The sequence below is a fragment of the Megascapheus bottae genome, chromosome 7 (genome assembly GCF_031878675.1).
Source record: "Megascapheus bottae isolate mThoBot1 chromosome 7, mThoBot2.hap1, whole genome shotgun sequence".
In the NCBI taxonomy this organism is placed as follows: domain Eukaryota; kingdom Metazoa; phylum Chordata; class Mammalia; order Rodentia; family Geomyidae; genus Megascapheus; species Megascapheus bottae.
In genome coordinates this window covers 10,310,103-10,330,650 of record NC_143515.1, presented here as the reverse complement: position 1 = coordinate 10,330,650, position 20,548 = coordinate 10,310,103, and the positions used below count along the sequence as shown (strand labels likewise).

At 36.8% G+C, this 20,548-nt stretch overlaps 1 protein-coding gene across 3 annotated transcripts in view; it reads left to right on the top strand.

The window, feature by feature from the left end:
- Tmem131 (transmembrane protein 131) overlaps positions 1-20,548 on the top strand; it is a 159,444-nt gene that overhangs the window by 81,652 nt on the left and 57,244 nt on the right. For 2 of the 3 annotated variants that reach the window (XM_090336457.1, XM_090336456.1), the window contains exons 8-13: positions 4,770-4,850; positions 6,965-7,115; positions 7,212-7,268; positions 7,951-8,012; positions 15,805-15,913; positions 20,237-20,345. In XM_090336457.1, the coding sequence (XP_090192583.1) occupies positions 4,770-4,850; positions 6,965-7,115; positions 7,212-7,268; positions 7,951-8,012; positions 15,805-15,913; positions 20,237-20,345 (569 nt within the window). Of the gene's footprint in view, positions 1-4,769; positions 4,851-6,457; positions 6,610-6,964; positions 7,116-7,211; positions 7,269-7,950; positions 8,013-15,804; positions 15,914-20,236; positions 20,346-20,548 lie in introns of those variants that run through there. The other variant, XM_090336455.1, reaches the window with a different exon arrangement.

Below are 20,548 nucleotides of genomic sequence, written 5' to 3'. Positions count from 1 at the left end.
ACCAAAGATATTTACCAATAATACATCAGACAAGAACTTAATATCTAACATCTACAGGGAACTCAAGAAACTGATCACCCCCAAACCCAACCAACCAGTCACTAAATGGGCAAGGGTACTAAAGAGAGACTTATCAGAGGAAAAGGTAAAAATGGCAAAGAAACATATGAGAAAATGCCCATCATCGATGGTCATGAAGGAAATGCAAGTAAAAACAACCCTAAGATACCATCTTAACCCAATAAGAATTGGCAATATTCTGAACGAAGACAACAACAAATGCTGGCAGGGATGTGGAGACAGAGGAACCCTACTGCTGGTGGGAATGTAAACTAGTACAGCCACTCTAGAAGGCAATTTAGAGGTTCCTGAAAAAACTAAAAATAGACCTTCCCTACACCCCAGCCATAACATTCCTGGGCATCTACCCTGAACATCATAACCCAGGTTATGATAAGGACACCTGCACAGCCATGTTCATCTCTGCACTATTCACAATAGCCAAGCGATGGGAAAAAAACCAAATGCCCCACTACAGATGAATGGATACAAAAATTGTGATACATATATACAATGAAATTCTACATAGTCACCAGACAAGATAACATAATGGCATTTGTTGGGAAGTGGATGGAACTAGAGCAAATCATGTTGAGTGAGATAAGCCAAGATCAAAGGAACAAAAGGCCAATAGTCTTCTTGATATGTGGATATTAGATCCAAACAGTATAAGAGCGATGACTCAATATTCGGGTGCTCAAGGTCATTGACATGAACTTGGAGATATAAATATAACTATATAGACATATAGATCTATGATGGGATATATATTCTTTAGACATATTGATACATATGTATCTATATCATACCAACTCTCTGCTTAATTTTAATTTTGTTCTTAAATTGATGTGCCAGTGATTGCATATAGAGATTCCATTCTTGAACACTTGTTTGTTAAACTTGACATTTGAAATATTATGTAAAAAAAATCAGTGTTAATAAAATCTTTTAATAAAAAATGAGGTCTTATACATGTATTGAAGAGCATAATACTTTCAATATAATGAATGGTGGAGCTTGAATTTTGGAATACAGCAGTCTGGATTTAAAATTGGGGAATCATTTTCAAGTAACTATGGCTTATCTAGTGTTACAGTTTAGATAGGTCTGCATTTTATTTGAGTATAAATTATACAGGTCAATTTTTTTCTTCCAGTTCCTCTATGTTCTTTCTAGCTCAGTACATTTTTTCTTTTAAGTTTGTACTTAATTGTGGTAATAGCAACATTTTTATAATGGTAACCTGGAAATTAAGCTCCAAGGAAAAGGTAATGTAGAACTATAATTAAAAGCAAGTTTATTTTTTTCATATATTTTTTATTCTAATTAATAGAAGGGTTACATGATATTTGCCAGATAAATGGTGCATTAATTCCCATACATTGATACCCTTTCACATGTCTTGGTCCTCATTTCCCTCCACCCCCACCCCCACCCCTCATCTTGTTTTCCCCCGTTCCCTATCCAATTTCAAATAACCAAATACAAATATATCCGATATATCAGGTAACAAAGTGAGATACTATAACAATATGAGATAACCAAGGAAGTTTATTTTTATTTATCAAATCTTAACGCCTTAGCCAGTGTTGGGTTTTTTTGTTTGTTTGTTTGTTTTGGTGGGCATGGGGCTTGAACTCGGTCTGGGTGCTGTCCTTTAGCTCTTCAACTTCAAGCTTAGCCAATCTTTTGAAATCTTTACTCATTAGCTCCTTATCTTTTCTTCAGAGACAAATGTCACTCCAGAGAATCCCTAAAACTTCCACCCTGCATCTCAGTGCCTTCCAATTCTTTTTTTTTTCCTTCTCATAGTTTTATCCCCATTTCCTTCTCCCAGCCCCTCCCCTCATCTTGTTAACCCCCCCTTCCCTTTCCTATTTCAAATAGACAAATAAACATATATACAATATACAAGGTCATATACTGTAACAATATGAGAATAACCAAGGGACAACAAGAGAGATGAGAAAATAGTACATTAAGAACAACAATCACACATTATATAGCTCTTGTTTCCATATCCTGGAGGTCCTTTCATTTAGCCTCATCCTATATGGCCTTATTTATCTAGGTTTTGAGCTATTGTAATCCTCTGCTAGGAGAGTCCAAAGTTTGTACTAATTATTACAAATGAGGGAAACCATTGAGCCTATGTTGCTTTGGTTCTGGCTTACTTCACTTAACATGATTTTTTTCAAGCCTTTCCATTTCCTTACAAATATGGTGATGTCATTCTTTCTGATAGTGCCTTCCAACTCTTAAGACATGGAACCTTCTTGTTGGGTGACCTTGTGTTAGGAGATGTAGATGTTTGCCAAAACTTTATACAGTAATTTCACCTAAAACTGTAGTCATAATAGTAGCTTGAATTTGGCAGATAGATGAAAAAGTATATTTTTTTGGCAAGTACAGACTTTCACAACTAAAATGGATTTTGTCCTCCTCCTAAAACCTCCTGTTTTAAAATTATGAAAGGAAAATGGGTCAAAGACTTAAGCATCCAACTGGATACTTTGGAATTACTGCAAGAAGGAGTAGGAGAAACACTAGAACTCAAAGGCATAACAGAAACTTCTTAAAAAGTCCCAAGGGCACAGTAGATAGGAGAGAGACATGACAAATAGGGTTACATCAAAATAAAAATGTTTCTGCACAGCAAAGAACATGGTTATTAAACTAGAAAAACAACAGCCTAGTAGAAGAGCTTTACCAGCAATACATTAGACAAAGGCCTAATATCCAACAAAGACAGGGAACTCAAGAAAGTAACCCTAATAAACCTATCACAAAATGGGCAAAGGAGTTTAAGAGAGACTTCCCAGAAGAGGGAAGGATGGCAGAGAAACACATGAAGAGATACTCATCATCCTTGACCATAGAGGAAATACAAATCAAAGCAACTTTGAGATTCCATCTCACCCCAGTTAGTTTTGGGGTTTGTGAATTCAAACAACAACAAATGTTGGCAGGGATGTGGGGAGGAAGGAGCCCTACTTCACTGTTGGTGGGAATGCAAACTGGTACAACCACTCTGGACAGCAGTCTGGAGGTTCATAAAGTAAGTAGTACTAGGACATTAACTCAGAACCTCCCACTTGCTAGGCAGGAGCTCCACCATTTGCCACTCCCCTAGCCCTGAAATGTTTATCTTTCCTCTACTTCACAGTTACTGTATTTATTGGATCCACTTCTAGAAATTGTGGTATATGTGTGAGTAAAATACTTGGGCAGTTGGGAGGGTAGCCTAGTGGTTGCTTAGCATGAACGAAGCCCTAGGTTCGATTTCTCAGTACCACATAGACAGTAAAAGCCAGAAATGGTGCTGTGGCTCAAGTGGTAGAGTGCTAGTCTTGAGGAAACTCAAGGGCAGTGTCAAGGCCCTGAGTTCAATACCCAAGACTGGCAAAAAGGAAAAAAAAAGAAGAAGAAAGAAAGAAGGAAAGAAAGACTTGGGCAGCTAAAATATGTAGAATTTATGTTTTTAAAACATTATTACAAAATAATAATTAGAGTAAGACCAAAGGAAAATATTTATGGGAGAGGATCACATAGGTGCAATACCTGTGTTCCTCTGACCATAAAAAAAATAATATTTATTGAAATGAACTCCAAGAAATGGAAACAAGAAGTTTGTTTGGTTTTTTTTTCTTTGTTGTTGTTTTTGTTTCATTTCCTTTTATCTTGTTTGTTCATTTGTCTGTCTTTGGGAAAATAGAGGGCACAGAAATAGTAGGACAAAGGGTGAACCGATGTAGCAGTGATACTTACAGAGCCTTTGTTGAAAATGAACTGTTTATTTATAGTTGGAGATGGGAAGAAAAAACTGGAAGAATGCAAGGGAAGGAGTGACATGGTGTACTCTGTCTAAATATAACCATAATCCCTCTGTATGTTACCTTTATAATAAAATAATAAATTATTGTATGTAGTAAAAAGAAAATTATGTGTCTTAAGCGTTTTCTGAAATCTAGCCTCTAAAACAACTGTACTCCTTCCAGTTCTCATTTCTAGAGTGTTTTTGTTTGTTTATTTTTGGAGGGGGGGGTTCGTCCTGGGTGCTGTCCTTGAGCTCTTCAACTCAAGGCAAGCACTCTACCACCTGCTCTGAGCCATAGCACCACTTTGGGTTACCCAGTGCTTAATTGGAGTCTCTCAGACTTTGCTACCTTGGCTGTCTTTGAACCATGATCCTCAGATTTCAGTCTCCTCAGTAGCTAGAATTACAGGTGTGAGCCACCAGCATCAGGCTTCTAGAGTTCATTTATTTTTGTAGTTAAAAGTACCCCTTATTGCTAGACATTGATGGCTCATGCCTATTACCATAACTACTCAGGAAGCTGAGATCTATGGTTTGTGGTTTAAAGCCAGCCAGTGTACCAAAGTTTATGAGAATCTTATCTCCAATTAACCATCAGAAAATTAGAAATGGTGCTGTGGCTCAGAGCAGATGGTAGAGCACAAGCCTTGAACGAAAAAGCTCAGAACAGTGCCCATCCCCTGAGTTCAGGCCCCATGATAGACCAAAAAGAAAACAAAAACAAAAACAAAAAATCCATCACCACCAAAAGTGACATGACATGATACATACCCTGCATTTATAACTGTAAGAGTATTTTCCTAAAGAATTAGGATGCCAGGCTCACTTCTGTAACAGCAAATCATTTTCATTGAGATTTTGAATATTAACCATCATGTACTCTTGGTCCTAGGTTGTGGAAATGTACTCCAGTGGAGGGGACCTTCACCTCGAGCTCCCAACAGGTCAGCAAGGAGGTACCAGAAAACTGTGGGTGAGTGAAAACAGATTTCCCTTGTCTGTGCTCGGAAAAAGCCAAGCATTTTTCTTAAATACACCAGAAACCACTTAAATTTTATCACTAAAAAAATCTAGATGATTTCTGCATAATTAATATCTCAGTGCTAATGCTAAATGTGTAGCAAATATATTGGGTAAGAAAGTAAGGGGAAAATGTAAGTTGTAAATAGGAATGAACAAATTTGGCAGAAACTTTAGCCTACTGTGTGGAAAAGAAATCATTTCAGTTGTTTTCTTAGAAACTTGTCTCTGAGTCTACGGCCATACCACCCTGAACACACCAGACCTCAGCTGATCTCGGAAGCTAAGCGGGGTCAGGCCTGGTTAGTACTTGGATGGGATCATAGTACTTGGAGTCTGATCATAATGATGAGCCTTTTTATTTGTTCCAAAAAAAATATAAAGCACATGTAAAAGGCTCACATTTTTGAAGGTAGAGAATTCTGTGTAGGTGGGGAGTGCTGGAGCTTCAACTCAGCATGGGCACTGTTCCTGAGCTTTATTTACTCAAGGCTAGCACTCTACCACTTGACCCTCTACATTTAGCTTGTTGATAATTAATTGGAGATTAGAGTCTCAGGGACTTTGTTTCCCTGGGATAACTGTGAATCACAATCCTGAAATCTCAACCTCCTGAGTAGCTAGGATTATAGGCATGAGCCACCATTTCCAGGTGAAGGTAGAGAATTTTAATATTTAGACTCACTATTGTTAGTAGCATTGGCAGAGAGAATTTACTTAAGGTTTAAATTGTTAATCTACATTATGTTCAATATTAGTGAATGTTTAACCATTTGTATGAATGCTTAGACAACTGTTTTATCTTAGAAAGTATGTCAGATATTTAGCCAAGTTACAGAATATGCAAGAACCTTTTAAAAGAGGATTTTTAATATTTTATCTACCATAATCCAAGTGGTAAATGTGGTTTCTGTATAAACGCCACTCAAATCACTCTTCTTCTGTCATTGAAGACACACTGACCTTGACCCTTAGAGCTTGTCCATTATGATTATTTATCAATTGTTCTGTCACAAACAGCCTCTTGATTCTATCTTCTGACCAGTCTCCCAATCAAGAGAAGAATGTGGATGTGATATTTTTGAAATGTTTACTTAAACATTTAGAGGCAAAGTTGTCTGTCAGATATTTGGTTAGTTCCTGAATATAGAAAGGTACAAGTAAGGAGTATGTAATAAGGATCCCATTTATAGCATCTCACAAAAACAGTCATTTGGAAATCACATATTTATAAAGCCTTTTAGGTGAAACACAATGTAAAATGAAGTTTAAATACAAGTTATTATATTTGTATCATAATTACAGGCAAAAACTAAGATTTTATGGCATAATTGGTATCTAATAAACATAAGACAATTCAGACTTACAAAGAGTTAAAAACTTGAATGAACTGTCACAGAGAGTAGCATAGTCCTATAATACTTCCAGGGCCACCAAAAAAAAAAAAAAAAACCTAGTAATTGTTGTTTCTATAAGCTTAGAATAAGAAAGAAAATCAGCAGGCCTTTATTTTATTGTCATCCTTTTTCATTGTGCATTTATGAGGAAATCCCAGAGAGCAAGTCAGCTTCCAAAAGTTTGTAGAGTCCTGATTCCATCGCTAGATCCCTCAAGAGGTATCCAGTCATTTGTATTCTACTTTGAATCTAAAACACTGGGGAAGTAAAGGCAAATGATGACCAGTACGTTGTAGAACACAAATGTTTGTTAAGGTAAGCTAAAAGACATGCAGAGAAAAATTCCAGTGGTTTCCAGCAAGCCAGCTAGTTCTAAAAACAGAAAAGGAATTATGTACCCCATACTTTTTTCAGTAGGCCTTCCTTCTAGTGAATGTTTTCACTACAGGACTGAAAATATGTGCTGATTTTTGTGCCAAGAAATTTACTAATTTTCTTGGGAAATTTTCTTCACATTATAACATTTCTCCATATGAGACATATATGTTTCATTGGAAATTATTATTTTTTAGTATAAAATGATAAAGAACTTGTAGTCAGTGTTATCTAATTCAGCAAACAAGGTAATTTTGCAACATTACAAAGAAGACATGGTTTGTTCACTTGCCAGGAAATCCCTCCTTATGAAACTAAAGGAGTGATGAGAGCTAGTTTTTCCTCCAGAGAAGCAGATAATCATACAGCCTTCATCAGAATAAAAACCAATGCATCCGACAGCACTGAGTTCATCATTCTTCCTGTTGAGGTTGAAGTCACAACAGGTTAGTGGAAAAACTGATGAAATTCCAAGTTTGTTTTGTTTTCAGTGCATTTTATTCTGGCAAAGTGAAAGATAATTGGCTTTTCTTTTCTCCAAGCTCCTGGAATTTATTCCTCAACTGAAATGTTAGATTTTGGTACACTACGAACACAAGGTAAATAAAACAAAACAGTCTTTACAGGTCTTTAAAATTATATCTATTTCCCTGCATGAGACTCAGTGCTAATGGCTCTACTGGATTTTGTAATTCAGCTTTGAAAGTTATTTCTCAGTGTATTCTGTGATCTTGTAGAGATTTTCTTTTGATTACTTTTTATTCCAGATAATATGCATTTTTATTCCATTTAATATATATATATATATATATCCACACGCACGCACACAATTTATATCCTCTGTCTACATAGTATTTGTGTATTGTATGGGGGTGAGTGGGTGGTATATACTTGTGAAAATCTTCACCTGTCTTCAAATGGGTTGCATTGCTTTACAGATGGGAAACTTGAGTCAAGTGATAAATCTCCTTAGTGGAAACTGAAGCAGATAGTGGTATCCTAGTGTATTGAGTTCCTCACACATTTGTTTATGTTAAACACTTTTTAAGTATATATTTAATAATTCATAATTCTGTGTTGGTCATTGTTTTAGGAGGGAGTAGTTCTAATACACAATGTCCTTATGAACGAAATGATTCCTGCCTAATGTGTTTTATTTATATGCTTGTCACTGTATTTCATATTCTAGAGAGGCTTCAGTTTGATATCTAACAAGAACAATTCTAACTTGGTATAAATCGCAGCTTTTTAAGAAATATTCCTTTTCCTTCATTTTAACAGACCTGCCAAAAGTTTTAAATCTTCATTTACTAAATTCAGGAACAAAAGATGTACCAATAACAGTAAGTTTCTATTTATTCTTTCTCTCTTTGTTTCTAAAAGAAAAAAAAATAGAACAGTTAGAAATAACTAAGCCCTTGCTCTAAAGGGCTTAATGTTAGCCTGGAGATGCTTAGGTCTAAGTGTAATGTGAAGAACCAGATCTGCTCTCATTGCCTGAAGTGTAAGAATGAGAGAAAAATGTATGATCTTTTCAAAACCAGGTTTAACCAAAGCTCTTGATATTCAAAAAGAATCACATATAAGGCCTACAGATTATAATAAATCAAAGATCTGCTTTCACAATTAGGATAGTAGGGCAACAGGTTACAAGGATTCCATAAAGTTGGTTATTAGACTTAAGGTGCTGAGGTGGCTCAGGCCTATAATCCTAGCTACTCAGGAGGCTGAGATTTGAAAATTGTGGTTGTTATCCCAGGCAGGAAAGTCTGTGAGACTCTTATTTCCAATTAACTACCAGAAAGCCAGAAGTAGATCTTGTAGTTCAAGTGGTAGAGCGCTAGCCTTGGCAAAAAAAAAAAGTCAGAGGCATATCCAGGCCCTGGAGTACAAGCTCCAGGGCTAGCACCAAAAAAATATGGGTTAGTAAAAGCAGGGAAATGAGTTGTCAAATAAAAATAAATAAGGCAAAGAGATATGATAAATAATGGTAGAGTGCTATGATTTCTAACTTGCAGCTATAGTAGTTTCCATGTATAATATATTACAAACTAGTCTCTCTTCTTTTTTTCATATATTTTTATTGTAATTAATAGAAGGGTTACATTATATTCACCAGATAGAAGGTGCATTACTTCACATACATTGATACCCTTTCTCATGTCTTGGTCCCCATTTCCCTCCCCCCCTCATCCTGTTTTCCCCCCTTCCCTATACAATTTCTTTTTTAAAAAAATATTTTTATTATAATTAATAAAAGGGTTATATGATATTTGCCAGATAGAAGGTGCATCAATTCACATACATTGATACCCTTTCACATGTCTTGGTCCCCATTACCCTCTCCCCAACCCCCACATCTTAGTTTTCCCCCCTTCCCTATCCAATTTCAAATAACCAAATACAAATATATCCAATATATTAGATAACAAAGTGAAATACTGTAACAATATGAGATAACCAAGGGACAACAAAAGAGATGAGAGAGAACATAGTACATTAAGGACAACAATCACTCATTATATGGCTTTTGTTTCTATATCCTGGAGGTCCTTTCATTTAGTATCATACTGTATGGCCTTATGTATCTAGGTTTTGCTCTATTTCAAATCTCAGCTAGGAGAGCCCAAGGTTTCTCCTGATTATGACAAATGAGGGAAACCATTGAGCCTATGTTCCTTTGAGTCTGGCTTACTTCACTTAATATGATTTTTTCTAAGTCTTTCCATTTCCTTACAAATGGGGTGATGTCGTTCTTTCTGACAGCAGCGTAGTATTCCGTTGTGTATAAATACCACATCTTGTTGATCCATTCATCAACTGAGGGACATCTGGGTTGGTTCCATATCTTTGCTATGGTAAATAATGCTGTGATGAACATCATTGTGCTAGTGGATTTAGTATGCCCTTGTTTCTGGATGGTTGGGTAAATGCCAAGTAGTGGAATTTCTGGGTCATAGGGGAGCTCTATGTTTAGTCTTTTGAGGAACTGCCATACTGCTTTCCATAGTGGTTGAATGAGTTTGCAATCCTACCAACAGTGTAGTAGTGATCCCTCCTGGCCACATCCCCAGCATCTGTTGTTATTAGTTTTTTTGATCCTGGCCATTCTAACTGGAGTGAGGTAGAATCTTAGAGTTGTTTTGATTTGCATTTCCTTTATGACCAGAGATGTGGAGCATTTCTTCATGTGTCTATAGGCCATTTTTGTTTCTTCTTCAGAGAATAGTCTTCTCTCTTCTTTCACACAGAGCACCTGATATCTGTACCTAATAATGGAATTGGGGCACTTAACATTAGTTTTAGCCAAAAGAAAAAAGGCAGCCAGGGACAGTGGCTTATGCCTGTAATCCTAGCTACTCAGTAGGCTGAGAACTGAGGATCATGGTTCAAAGCCAGCCCAAGTACTAAAGACTGTGAGGCTTTTATCTCCAATTAACCACCAAAAAAATCGGAAGTGGGGCTGTCGCTCCAGAGGTAGGGTGGTAGCCTGGAGCTGAAGAGCTCAGGGACAGTGCCCAGGCCAGAGTTCAAGCCCCATGACCCACAAAAAGGGGGTGGGGGAGATCTGAAATTCACTTTGGTTCCATAGCCTCTCTACCTGCTAAGGGCTCCAAGATACATTCATAGAGAATAATGGAAAAGAAAATCAGAATATTATGGGGGGGTAGGGGGGTGGGTATTGGGGACCAAGACATGTGAAAGGATATCAATGTATGTGAATTAATGCACCTTATATCTGGCAAATATCATGTAACCCTTTTATTAATTACAATAAAAAATATCAAAAAAGAAAAAAATCAGAATATTGTTGTTACATGTACTGATGCTTAAAATCTATAGTCAGTAGACTAAAAAGTTATTCATCATGTGGACTTCTGTCCATCTACAGCCTAACCCGTATTTTACCAACAGCTGGAGGAGTAGAGAGAGAGGAGAGTGTACAGACTACAAGGGCTGAAACAAGAGAAAGTCATTTAGTTAACTTATTGTAATGCACAATGACATTCTTTGGGGATAGGATGTAGTCCAGGCCAGGTCCTGATACATGTTATATGCTGTTTCTTCCCTCTAGCCATTTATTCTAATGTGGTATAGGGATTATCAAGTGTACTGATCTTTTTATACAGTAAGTGGACTGAAGTGAATTTCTTTTCCAATAAACATTTTATAGAAAAATGAAACTGGCACTTAAAAGTGTGAATGAAAGAATTAAAACTGGACTCAGAATGTGTCTAAGTGGTAGAGTGAGTACTTTCCTAGCATGCATGAAGTCCTGGGTTCGATTTCTCAGTACCACATAACAGAAAAGGCCGAAAGTGGTACTTTGGCTCAAGTGGTAGAGCACTAGCCTTGAGCAAAAAGAAGCTCAGGGGACAGTGCCGAGACCCTGAGTCCAAACCCCAGGACTAGAAAAAAAAGAAGAAATAAACAAAAACTGCAATATGACATGGAACGCCTATGTTCCTTTTATTATTATTAATACAGTTTTAAGTTTAAATGAATCTTTCTTCTCCTTGCCATAGATCAAGCACTAATGCTAGTTTCACTACACACATTGACTTATTAAATACAACTCTAGGAGGTATGTAGGTCCTAGCTCTCTAAATGGAGAAGCTGAGTTTGCTTTTTTAAAGTACCATACTCAACTATAGAAATAAAATTTTTAAAAATCCAAAGTTATAAGAAAGTATATTTAAAGATTCGAAATTTAAGTCAGAAATAGAATGTATGTGTATTGTTCTGGGTTCAGTTCCCAGCACAAGGAAAAAAGGAAGGAAAGGAAAAAGGGAAGAAATACGTTGGTACTTAGCAGTACATCATTTTTATAACCAGTATTTCTATTAAAATATGTAGCTGTAAGTCTCTGTATTTAAATTTAATTTTCTGAACACCCAAAACCTATAAATTCTCCTTCAGGGGATTTAGTCTCTTTGTAAGTATTGTTATCTTTCTTGATATAGGATTACTGATGGAGGTGACTCCAAATATAAGTGCCTCACCTGGTAATGGACAGTTGCCCCCTTCAAGCTATTCTGAGGTTATTTATGACAGTTTTAAGGAAGTGGTTATTCTGACATTCACAGAATATTAATACTTTATTGTACAGAATTACTTTGCCTGAGATGTTTTAAGAGTAGTTTTCGTATAAAATTTCCTTGCTAATAGATGAATAGGAATCACAAACTTTTTGGCAATTTCAGCTTGATAAATGCTTTAATTTATGCACAAAATGCAATTGTTCTATACAGGGTATTTTCCATATTTGTTCACATGTTCTTATAAGTAGTTTCAATTTTTTTGTGGATTCTTGTCTGAGTATCATGAGAAAAGGCTGAAACTATATTTAGAACATAGTTGCAAGCTGCCTTTCCTGGGAATCTTGCCAAATTTTCCACTTGAGTTTTATCTTTTTTTCTTCTTGGTACTGGGGCCTCACCTTCTCTTTCAGCTTTTTCACTCATGGCTGGCACTCACTCTATCACTTCAGCTATTCATCTGCTTCTCGCTTTTTACTGGTTTGGAGGATACGAATCTTGAGAATTTGCCTAGATTGAGTTCAAAACATGATTCTCAGATCTTAGCCTCCTGAGTAGCTAGGACTACAGGCTTGAATCACCAGCAACCAGTTCTTGATTTTTCTTTTTGAGACAGGGTCTCATTGTTTAACCCAGACTGGCCTGGAACTTGTGATCCTCCTGCCTCAGCTTTCTAAGTGCTAGGATTATGGGGCTTAGTGTGTTCTGCTGTAGCCAGATCCAGTTCTTAATTATCTTTGAGTAAGCAGTAGTTAAGTGACTACTACTAAGACAGGTTGCTTTTACAAATAAATTTATTACAAGGTATTGGTTTTGTATTGTCTTTTATAAGAATGAACTACTATTTAGGTATTTTGGTATTTGATTGTTTTGCCTTGTTTTTTTCTTTAGAAAATGTTTTAGCTGATTTAGTGTATTTCTATTGATACGGAATAAGGAATTCATACCTTACATAAACCATTCATTTTCAATTGAATATTTGTTTACTTCAAGTGCAATATATTTTAAGGTACTAACATTCAATGTAAAATTTCCTTCTGGTATGGAAAATCTTGAAGCAGTGTATTTCATATAAGAAAAACATACCTTTTCACCATCTAGTCTCAGTTCTTTCTACTTAGTATTTTAGCAAAAACCACTAGTTAATTATTTTTTGCATGGGTTTGTACAGGCTGATAACACTCAAAAAGTGATGTGGTAGTTACTGATGAACTGCCACTTCAGTAGCTCAGCATACTGGGATATGGCCATGGTACCTTTGTTGCTGCCTTGTGTTCAATACAGCAGGGAAGGAATTAGGGACGATATTTGTGAAGGTTTTTGGCAAACTTCAAACCTTTATAATACCTCTCTGGTAAGTCATGATCTCAAGACAAAAGTGACCAATCTTTTAAAATACTAACCTTTTATAGAGTTGTAGCTCAAAGTAGTGGAGCACTAGCCTTGAGCAAAAGATCTCAAGGACAGTGCCCAGGCCCTGAGTTCAAACCTCAGGACCAACAACAACAAAAATTAGGTTTAACATCTAGCCAGTCCCTGGTCACTCATACCTGTAATCCTAGCTACTCAGGCAGGAGGCTTAGATCTGAGGATCACTGTTTGAAGCCAGTCTGGGCAGGAAATGTCTGTGAGACGCAATAAACTACTCACAAAAGGCCAGAAGTGGCACTAAAGCTCAAGTGGTAGACTGCTAACCTTGAGCACAAAGAGATTCAGGGACAGTGACTAGGCCCTAAGTTCAAGGCCCACTGGCAAGAATAAATAATTGAATCACAATGTTTTTTAAATGGGAACATAAAAAAAAAAATCTAAAACAAATCTACCCTAGTATGTTTTTTACACATGTAAAAAATGAACCTAAGTGTAGATAGCTTACTCTAGCTCATATTTCTCATTAATTCTGGATTCTCATACATATTGTACAGTGCTTTCCTTCTTTGTGAAAGAAGTGTTCATTTGGTAAAGCAGAATAATAAAAGCAAATGAGACTTTCTTACCTTTGTAGTTTACAATTCAAACAGATTTTTAGCTGCCGGTAATATACATATACCCCTCAGAGAATGGAATGAAAAATTACAGTGAAGTGATTGCTAATAATAGCAAACTTATTGATAAGTGAAGGTAGTGCTGTGAGAAAATCATTCAGCTACCACCCTGTTTCAAATTCCATAGCATATAAGAAAACATTCTCAAAGAAGAAAAGCAAAGGCAGATGAAAGAATAAAAATGCTGAGAGAGCCCAAGGCTAACAGTTTAGACTGTTAGCAGTTCCAACACAGGCAGTTGCAAGGACTGTTTTTTACTATCATTGCAGGCCTGTACTTGCTAGCACCTCAAGACTAACTCCAAAGCAAGGCTGAGGGAGTTGTCCTGATAGCACTTGTAATCACTGTAACAGTTACCTCTTTTCACTGACGCCTTTGACTGCCTTATGGCTGACATAAGGTAAAAGGGACTGATCTCCTTCACATACTTCTCAGGTGCTTATTGCGCCTTTAGGGGTCTGCCCTTTCACATTCGGTTGGGCAGATTTCTCTGTTGCAAGTGAGCTAAAAAGGATGGGCAGAAAGCCAGAGTAACTTGCTGGACCTGACTGCTGTCCCTGTTAATCAGCATGTCTGATAAGTTTCACAGAAAAGAAAAGTGTGCTTTTCTACAAGGAATGACAGACTTTGGCATCAAATTTATAAGGACTTTAGGAGAGTTTTGAGAACAAGGTCAAGACTCTAAATTATAAAGGTTTGTTTTTATCAAGATTCATATACAGTACCACAATTTCATGTTTGTACAGTGGGATATCAGGCAAAGGACCCTGGACAAAGTCAGGAAATGTTTCCAATTCTTCCCTTTGGTACTTTACTATAGAAACATCATTCTCTATAAGTGCAAGTTCCCTTCGTCCTTACAATAGAGAAAGATTAAAGTCTTTGGGTTCCTTCCAGTTGAATTACTTTGTTGTTAATGAGAATAAAATTAAGTATTTTTAAATAAAATCTTTCTGTTTTGTTTCATTTTTGTGGGCTAGGGTTCAAACTCAGGGATTTGCACATGCTAGGCAAGCTCGCTACCATTGAGTCACATTCAGAACTCTAAAATGTATTATTTTTTATGTATAGTATAAAGATAACAGACTTTTTATGATTTTTTTCTGATACTTGAAGTTCCCATTGTTTGAATGGAAAACAATTGATTTTTCAAGTCTAAAGCAATCAAACCTCTTCCAAGTTAAGCATCTCTATAATGTACCTCACTGTTCAGTTACCTAGCTAGTAGTACAACCCTACCCCTTAACAGCAACACATCTCACCCATGCAGCCACGCCTTAGAGATAAAGAGAATATGCCACAAGGAAAGGATTTTACAAAAAATCCCTATTCACACTGGAGCACTCCCAGATGTATGATCATCCTTCACCTTTAGACAATCTGATGTTATATTTGTACTATGAATTTCTGCAAGAGGAATCATTTCATAACTTATCCTGTCACCTTCTGTTTTTATGAATTAGGCATTCATTTGGAGAATAAATACCTTCTAAGAAATATACCCAAATATGGTATCTCAGATCTGTAATCTTAGCTGCTTGGGAGGCAGGGATCAGGTCATGAGGCAAACAAACAAAAAAAGTGAGATTGCCATGCTCCATCTTAACCAATGGCTAGGTATAATGATGTACACATGACATCTGTAAAGTGGGGGAGAACACTAGGAAGATTACAGTATATGCAGAGCATACAGCAAGACTGTCTCAAATATAACCAACTCAAAATGGGGATGACAGCTCAAGTGGTTGAGTGCTTGCCTAACAAGCATGAGATTCTGAGCTCAAGCCCTAGTGCCACCAAAACAGTTGTATGTTTGTCTTCAGATTCTTACATTATCTTGTCTGTCACACTTTTTCTCCTTGTGCCCATCATTTTATTTCATAAAGATAATTCTAATGAAATGAATTTGAAGTTTTACCAGTTTCACATTTTTATTTAAGGCTGTTACAAAAGTTATTTTTTTTATTTTTATTCTGCATTTCTAGTATACTTTCTAGTATAGACTAGATCTAAACAATTATACCAAATTAATGCTATTTTTTTTCTTTTAGAGTGTTCGACCTACACCACAAAATGATGCTATAACAGTACATTTTAAACCAATTACATTAAAAGCTTCTGAAAGTAAATATACCAAGGTTGCAAGCATTAGTTTTGATGGTAAGTATTTGTGCTTTTTGTGTGTGCTGGGTCTGAACTCAGCTCTGGGGCTTGAACTCAGGCTGAGGTACAGTCCCTGAGCTTTTTTGCTCAAGGCTAGTCCTCTACCATTTGAGCCGCAGCTCTATTTGGAGCTTTTTTGGTAATTTGAAGATAAGAGTCCCATGGACTTTCCTGCCCAGGCTGACTTTGAACCATAGTCTTCAGATGCCAGCCTCCTGATTACAGCCATGAGCCACCAGCACCCAGTTAATATTTACCTTCATTTTGCTTTAATACCCTAGTAATATTTTGATAAACTAAAAAACTACTGTTAACATATTAATATATAAATCTAGCCTCTTTAAGTCAGATTTTACATTAATGTTTTCCCCCATAAACCATCAAACTCTTATTTGATTAATTCATGAGAGAAAGACTATAACTTCATAAAGCTAAATCACTATTAGTGATGGGGGAGTATTAATAATGGATAAACATTAACAAATACGTTAGAGTTGGGATATTTTTGTTATCTGGCTAGCCCAGATTATGAAATTGTGTTTGTGTGTTAGCCATACATTTGCATATATAAATTTGCAATATATTTTAATTTGCCCTAACTGAAGTCATTAATTTTTGTAATTAAGTACTAATGTATTCAAATTTCAGAAGCATGTTTGTGTTTCATGACAAGAATATTTTATAACATTGTAACTTTATATATTTTGACTTTTATATGGAAGGCAGAAATTCCTTCTGAACTATATTTCAAATGTAAATATTCTATTTGAAATGCTAGCCCAGATTTCTTTTCTTTTCTTTTCTTTCTTTCTTTCTTTCCTTTTTTTTTTTTTTTTTTTTTTTGGTTACCAAATCTAGCAGTGCTCAGCCTGGGCACTGTCTCTGAGCTTTTTCACTCAAAGCACTCTACCACTTGAGTTACATCTCTACTTCCAGCTTTTATTGGTAGTTAATTGGAGATAACAGTCTCACCTGACTTTCTTACCTGGCTGTCTTTAAATCCTGATCCCTCAGCCTTCTGAGCAGCTAGGATTTCATGTATGAGCCTGTAATCTGGAGTCCAGCTAGCCTAGATTTTAACAGCCAGTTTTTATTCAGTTTTGTCTAGTTTCATGAAAACTTACTGAATCTGCTGTCATGAGTTTTTAAATAGTGATTTAGCTGCTTAGTTGTGTATAAATTAAATGATAACTAAAAGTCTGAATGGGTGGGGCCTTGTCTCATAGGGACCCATGCAAGTGAAGAGCTGTGAAGTTGAAACTTCAGCTTTTCATCAAGCCATATCTGCTTAGAATGTACATTTTGCAGCTCAGTCACTGTGGGATGATGAGAATAATAAAACCCTAGCACCTTGCATAGTGTTGCTCTTCATCCCTGGAGAATTCCCGAGGGGATCTAAAACAGTGGTGCTGATCATTGCTGTGCTGGCCTCAAGACCAGTAAGAACCCTAAGGAATCAAAATTAGATAGACAGTGTACTTTAATATTGCAAACATCAAGAATTAGTGTTATAGATGTTGATGCTACAGTTACTTCCAAATCTGTGGTAAATGGACTTTTATGCTGTTAGAGGACCACATTTTTGGCATCCACAGGGACATCCAGAAGGGAAAGTGCCCAGAAGTAATTCCTGAACCTGAGGGTACCTAGGATGACTCATCTTTCTGATAAACCCAAGGAACAGGGCAGGATAATGCTTACTGGCCACATTGAACAGCATAACTCCCCCTCCTTTTTTTTTTTTTTTTTTTTTTTTTTAATAATCCTGGGGCTTGAATCAGGGCCTGGGCACTGTCCTTGAACTTTTTCAAGGCTAGCACTCTACCACTTAAGCCACATCACCATTTCTATGTATGTGGTGCTAAGTAATTGAACGCAGGTCTTCCTGCATGCTAGGCAAACAGTGTACCACAAGGCCACACTCCCACACCTTATTCTTTAGAGTGTGGAGCTCTTCCCTTTTAGCCCCTTATGAACACCCTAGCAAATGTCTTCATTTAAATAAATATGTCATTAGTGTGGGGTTTTGAGGATCAAAATTTAAAGTAAGTCCTTTCTTCCCTTCTTCCTTCCTCACACTAAATCTGATATCAAAAGAACCCACACACATTTTCTTAAATATATCTCTTCTTATCTCTCTCATTCTTTTTCTTCTCCCCTTCTCTCAAGTAGCTAGAATTCTAGTAATGAGCCACCACATCCCAGCTTGAATGTCATACTTTCCATCTCAGCCATTGCTACTCTAGGCCCCAAAAGAAAACACTTCTGAAATTGCTGTGAAGATCAGAATGTTTGTTTTCTTTGTCTTTTTTTAGACTATACCTTATATAAATTAACTATAATGTTTTATCAAGCAAGAATCTTACTCATTAAAAAAAAGTCAGTCGGGGGAAGGAGATTGAGATCTGAGGATCACCATTCAATGCCAGCCCAGGGAAGGAAAAACTGAGACTCTTATTCCCAATAAACTACTCACAAAAATCTGGAAGTGGCACTTTGGTTCAGGTAATAAAGTGCTAGCGTTGAGTACAAAGAGGCTCAGGCGTGGACAGCGCCCAGGCCAAGCTCAAACCTCATGAATGACAAAAAAAAAAAAATCATTTTTCCTTATGATTTTTTTTTTCTTTTTGCCAGTCCTGGGGCTTGAACTGAAGGCCTGAGCACTGTCCTTGGGCTTTCGCAAGGCTATCGCTCTACCTCTTGAGCTACAGCGCCACTTCCAGCTTTTCTGTGTATGTGGTACTGAGGAATCAAATCATGAATGCTCGGCAAGCACTCTATCACTAGACCATCCTCCTGGCCCTCCTTATGATTTTTATCTGAAGCTTTCTGAGATATTTTTACCAGTTCATGTGCTAAAATATAACATGACATGCTGCTATGAACTGTCTGAATTATGAGCCTTGTAATCAGCCTTAGATTGAAACAAATTGTGAGAACTAAAAATACCTGAAAATGCTAGCAAGCAGAAAGAAATAAGAGACTTAATGGGAATTTTAAAAATCTAGTTGCCATAATTAAATATTGCCATACTGTTTTTTGTTCTTTTCCTGAGGTTGATTGACCACATTTGCTAACTCATATGTAAATTCTTCTCACAAATGCAAGGGTGCTTAAAAGATAAAAATGAAGAACTTCTATATTTGCTTTGAAAAGAATATCTAATCGATAACCCTAGCTAGATACACTGAATCAGTTTCTATAACTCCAGGTGGGATTATTCAACAGGTTTTGCTTCAGTAGTGAAGCAGTGTGTGATGATATAATCTGATTTCTTATTCACACTGCTCTTAGGTTTGGCTTAACTGAGAAATCAGAGCTCATTATCCATTTCTTTAAGCATCATACTCCTTCATTGGTATACTGTCAACCAGTAGTTCTCAAGGAAAGGGCAGTTTTCCCTCTTGGGGGACATTTAGTAATGTATAGAGACATTTTTGGCTGTCCAGCCAGAGTGATACTAGTAGCACCTAGAAAATAGAGACTCTGTTACTGTTAGATAAACGACAGTGCATGAGACAGCCCCTGCAACAAAGAATTAGCCTGGCCTAAAATGTCCACAGTGCTAAGGTTGAAAACCCATCATTACCCAAGTTCACAACTTCAGCAAACTGTTGTTTAGTAAAGCCAACACCTGTGGCTATATAGAGTTAAAGCTTATTTTTTTTATCTCCCTGAGTTGTATTCACTTGATGATTTCTGATCTGCTTATCTCACTTCAGGAAGAAAGACCCTCCCCCTTCTTTCTTTTTTCAGTCCCAGGCTTTAGGTCAGAGCCTGAGTAGTGTCTTCGAGCTTTCTCAAGGCTAGAGCAATAGTACTTGAGGAGCCACAGCACCACTTCTGGCTTTTTCTATGTGGCTTTTTCTGTGTATATGATATCCAGGAATCAAACCCAGGTCTTCATGCTAGGCAAACACTCTACCACCAGGCCAAACTTCCGGTCCTAATATACCCCTTTTTATATAAAAAATGATTGATTTAAAATATTATACAAGTATTTATGAGTTTGGAACTCTTGCCTTTTTATAATGACTTTTTTTAAGTTCACAGAAGTCACTCATATTTTAGTAGTTTTTTGTTTTTTAAAAAGGCTGGAAATGTGACTTGGGGCTTGAAGCCCTAGGTTTGATTCCTCAGTGTCACATACACAGAAAAAGCCAGAAGTGGCACTGTGGCTCAAGTGGTAGAGTGTTAGCCTTGAGTAAAAGAAAAGAAGCTCAGATAAAGTGCCCAGACCCCTGAGTTCAAGCCGCAGGACTGGTAACCCCCCTCCTCCAATAAAAAAGGACAGATTTTTATTTATTTATTTATTTTCAGCTTCGAGGGCAAAAAAGCCATCTCAGTTTTCTGGGAAAATAACTGTTAAAGCAAAGGAAAAGACTTATTCTAAACTTGAAATACCATATCAAGCAGAAGTCTTAGATGGGTGAGTTTCTTCTTTAAATAAACTTTATAACTTTCTACTATTCAGTGAATTCTGTTTTCCTACTAAGTAACTAGGAAAAATCATACCCAAGTTCATCTAAATGCAAAGTATTCTTAATGAAAAGTACAACTTGTTGGGCTTGGTGGCTCACACCTATAATCCTAGCTACTCAGGGGCTGAGATCTGAGGATCGTGGTTCAAAG